This window comes from Lucilia cuprina, chromosome 5 (genome assembly GCF_022045245.1).
Source record: "Lucilia cuprina isolate Lc7/37 chromosome 5, ASM2204524v1, whole genome shotgun sequence".
Classification (NCBI taxonomy): Eukaryota; Metazoa; Arthropoda; class Insecta; order Diptera; family Calliphoridae; genus Lucilia; species Lucilia cuprina.
In genome coordinates, this window is record NC_060953.1 from 43,262,056 (window position 1) to 43,266,668 (window position 4,613).

Genomic DNA, 4,613 nt, shown 5'->3' on the forward strand with positions numbered 1-4,613 from the left:
ATAGTCTAGTCTATAGTCTAGTCTATAGTCTAGTCTATAGTCTAGTCTATAGTCTAGTCTATAGTCTAGTCTATAGTCTAGTCAATATTCTAGTCTATAGTCTAGTCTCTAGTCAAATTAATGGCATAGTCTGTAATCTAGTCTATAGACTAGTCTATAGTCCAGTTTATAGTCTATTCTATACTCAAGACTATAGTGTAGACTGTAGTCTATTCTATAGTTTAGTCTATTGTATAGACTACAGTCTAGTCTATAATCTAGTCAAAGTCTACTTTGTAGTCAATTCTATAGTCCAGTCTGTAGTCTAGTCTATAGTCTTGTATATAGTATATAGTCTATTCTATAGTTCAGTCTATAGTATAGTCTATAGTCTAGTTTGTAATCCAGTCTGAGTATAGTTTGTAGTCTAGTCTATAGCCCTATAATCTAGTCTACAGCCTAGTCTATAGTCTAGTCTATACTCTAGTCTATAGTCTAGTCTATAGTCTAGTCTATAGCCCAGTATATATCCTAGTCTAGAGTCTATTCTATAGTCTAGTCTATAGTCTATAGTTTAGTATATGATCTGATCTTTAGTCTAGTCCATAGTTTAGGTCATAATTTAGTCCATAATCTGGGTTTAAGTGCTGTCTATCTGACCGTGTGTCTATCTTTCTGTTTAAGTAACGAAGCGTTATAATCAGAAAAGGTTAGGGGGTTTGAAATTCAGTGTCATACAATTAAAAACTATGTTTATTTCAGCTTGTTTTTACTTAAATCTCGTGGATAATAATGTCTGTTAATGTCCAGTTATAACAGTTATGGATTTAAAAATTTTTTTTATCAACTAGTTTTATATTATTTGTTTTTTTGTTGTTCACAAAAAAGCAATCAACTTAATTGTAACGAATGAAAAACAAAAAAAAAAAAAAACAATTACATTATTTTTTGCCTTAAAATATCTTTAAACCCCTCCCTAAGTTCCCGTTACAATAATAAATGACCTTATATGTAGTTGGAAATTGTTTGTTTATTTATTATATTGTTTCTGTTTGTCTCTCTATAAAATTTATTAAGTTCAAGTTCAAGGTCATAAGTAATGCGGTTTATTGCACTTTCCGTTTTTAATAAACAAAGTGTGTATACATTGATGGATGGATGAGTTGGTCCGTTTGTTACTTGGATTTACTATATACGAGTGTCTAGTGTAAATAAAAGATAAATTCCTAGGGAATTACGGCAAAAAATGTATATAAATTGAACAACATCATCATGACCATCATTCATAATGAAAGAGGGCAGTAATTATAAGTTATAGATGGTTATTTTGCAGGAGCTGGAGGCCTGGTGTTAATAGCACTACAATAAAGTGTTTATAACGCACTTTTTCCCATGCCAACAGGTCGTCAAAAGAGTGAATGATTTAAGATATATACAACTTAATTTGAATATAAAATTTGTTGATGGAAATAGTCATTTCAAAACAATACAACCAAAAATTGGCCAAAAGATTAGATCATAGACTAAACTATGGAATAATTTTGAATATAAACATGACTACGGACTAGACTATAGACTAGACTATAGAAGAGACTATAGACTAGACTTTAAACTAAGTGAATAATACCTTAATCTGTTGGGGTTCTTGCACATCTTTAACATAAACAACATAAACTAAGTTTAAACTTTCATAAGACTTAAACCAGTTTTACAAAATTATTTTCTCCCCAAACAAAACTTTATTAATAACAACAAAACAACACTACGTACAATATTTCAAAAAATAATATTTATTATAGCCATAAACATTTTAATAATATTTATATTTCTTAATATTTATTTATAATGATAACAATAGTTGGCTATTTTTATAATGTATTTGATCAATCAATAATGACAAATAAAATACAAGCGGAAGATCAACGTTTCATTAAATATAGACAATAATAATATTTATCTAAAACCAAATAAAAACAAATTTATAGAAAGAATCTTTTAAAAAATAGAGTTTAAATTTATATGAAAAGAATTATTTCTTTTATTAAAACCAGATTAAACGACAGTATGTTGTCATAAATTTAAAAATAAATTAAAGAAAATATCTCTTTAACAATGAGATTTATTCTATAGAAAATATCTCTTTAACAATGAGAAATTTTCTATAGAAAATATCTCTTTAACAATGAGAAATTTTCTATAGAAAATATCTCTTTAACAATGAGAAATTTTCTATAGAAAATATCTCTTTAACAATGAGAAATTTTCTATAGAAAATATCTCTTTAACAATGAGAAATTTTCTATAGAAAATATCTCTTTAACAATGAGAAATTTTCTATAGAAAATATCTCTTTAACAATGAGAAATTTTCTATAGAAAATATCTCTTTAACAATGAGAAATTTTCTATAGAAAATATCTCTTTAACAATGAGAAATTTTCTATAGAAAATATCTCTTTACAAATGAGAAATTTTCTCATTTAACAATGAGAAATTTTCTATAGCAAATAACTATTTAACATCGAGAAATTTTCTATAGAAAATATCTCATTAACAAAGAGATCTTTAAAAGAGAATATCTAGATAAAATTTCTATAGATATGGGAGCCATTTTCATTAGAAAATTTTTCTTTATGCAAAAGCGAAACATTTTCTATAAACTATTTCTAAAAGCTTAAACAATGAGATATTTCCTATAAAGAATAATTCTATAGAAAGTATCTTTTGAGGAACGAGAAATTTTTATGGAAAAAAATCTCTTTAACATTGAAAATTTTTCTTTAATAAAGATACATTCTCTATAGAAAATATCGAGAATGTCTCTTTGAATAAACAAGCAACTTTACTTAAAAGCTCTATATTATTAAACAACTTTCGGTTAATATGTTTTTTTACAAAATATATTCATTTATTTTTCATTTCCTTTTAAATTTAAAAATTGCATTTATCAGTCAATTTTCGTTTAAACAAGTGATTTAGAACAAAACTACAAGATACAAATGTTCAAGTAGAATGAAATAGAATAGATACTAATAGAATAAATAAAAAAACAAACATATTTACACAACATGAAGTAGAAAATGAATAAAAGAAATATGTCTATGAGAGATGTCTAAAAATAGAGAAACAGGAAGTAAAAAAAAATGAGGTCATTTAGAATTTTGAATTGAACGACGTCCAACTGTCAGAACCGGGTTACTTGCAGCTGCGGCAGTAGAAACGCAAACTTAATGAGCTAAAAGACAAAATCCACACATCGTTTTAGTTGTTATTGTTATAGATTAATAATAACTGCTTGTTGTTGTTGGTAGTTAGCAATAATCAAGCGCTGTAGCAACATTTACCAGGATGGCAAATGAAGACCATGAGCTGCATAAGAAATGGCAGGAGCATGAACAACTGGGGCAGCATGTAAAATAGGTGCAGCAGCAATGGTTGTTTTGACAACAGGAGCAACAATGGGTTGTACAACATGGGCTGAGCTATGCACCTGGGAAATGGATTGATGTGAGACAGCAGTTGGTATGGATTTAACAATGGCTCCAACTTTAGCATAAGCTGGTTCGTGGATTACAGTTGCGGGAGCTGAGTACAACAAAGGTCCATGAGCTGACAAGTAACCAGGACGAGCAGCAGCTACAGCAAGAAGAGCACACAACACCACCTGTAAGAATATTGCAACTTAAAGTTAAGAGTCTAATTGCCAGGATCTTTAAGGACTTACCAATTTGAACATTTTGTTAAAAGTTGGAAAAATTTGTTTGTTGAAGGAAGAAAAATATGAATTTGAAAAAAGTTCAATAGAGGTCTGTGTTGAGACTGAAGTCTAAATTGATTATGTTTTAATCTAAGTTTATGTGGCGGTTTATATACTAAAATCATTTGTTTCCAACTTACAATGCCACCACACGAAAAGAAAAACAAATTCCCAAATGAACTATAAAGCCATAAAAATGCACACAACATCAACAACAACAATAGCAATGAAAACATTAAGAGTTAACCAACAACAGCAAAAAATACTCATGAAAACGCTGGAACATTCGCAAATAATGAGAATTAGAAACATTAAATGTAATAAAACACAAAACCGACACTCAACCTCACTGCGACGTCGTCGAGTGGACAGACGGAAAGACAGACTTAATTTACAAATGTTTATTATTGTTTATTTGTTTGTTAGATTTTTTATGTTTGTTGTTGTTTTATTACAGAAGTTTGGTGGTTTTTATTTGTAACATTTAAGTTTTATTCTTTAACCTCTGACCCAACATAAAATAATTGTAAATTTTCATTTAACAGTGTTAATAGGTCAATTGGAAAAATATCCTGTACGAAATTGATTTTAACTAATATGAGACATAATGGGAGATATTTGAAAATCTATTGCTAAAATAAAAAAATTCTCATCAAAAAGAAAAATTTTCAAAAATATTTTTCAACAACATGAAAGAATAAATCCGATAATATTTCTTAAACAGAGAAAATTTCTCTACATCAAAGAGAGAATTTCTCTTCATTAAAGATACATTTTCTATAGAAAATTTCTCTTCATCAAAGAGACATTTTCTATAGAAAATTTCTCTTCATCAAAGAGACATTTTCTATAGAAAATTTCTCTTCATCAAAGAGACA

The 4,613-nt window shown here is 28.1% G+C and overlaps 2 protein-coding genes across 2 annotated transcripts in view; one reads left to right on the forward strand and one right to left on the reverse strand.

Moving 5' to 3' along the window:
* Positions 1-4,613, forward strand: part of LOC111681351 (histidine-rich protein PFHRP-II-like) — a 64,853-nt gene that overhangs the window by 30,181 nt on the left and 30,059 nt on the right. The gene's annotated exons all lie outside the window — the stretch shown is intronic.
* Positions 2,915-3,859, reverse strand: LOC111681329 (neuropeptide-like 3). Its single transcript, XM_023443076.2, has 2 exons — positions 3,703-3,859; positions 2,915-3,642 (listed from the first exon to the last, which is right to left on the reverse strand). Exons 1-2 carry the CDS (start codon positions 3,712-3,714, stop codon positions 3,319-3,321), a joined length of 336 nt encoding a protein of 111 aa, XP_023298844.1. The 5' UTR covers positions 3,715-3,859; the 3' UTR covers positions 2,915-3,318.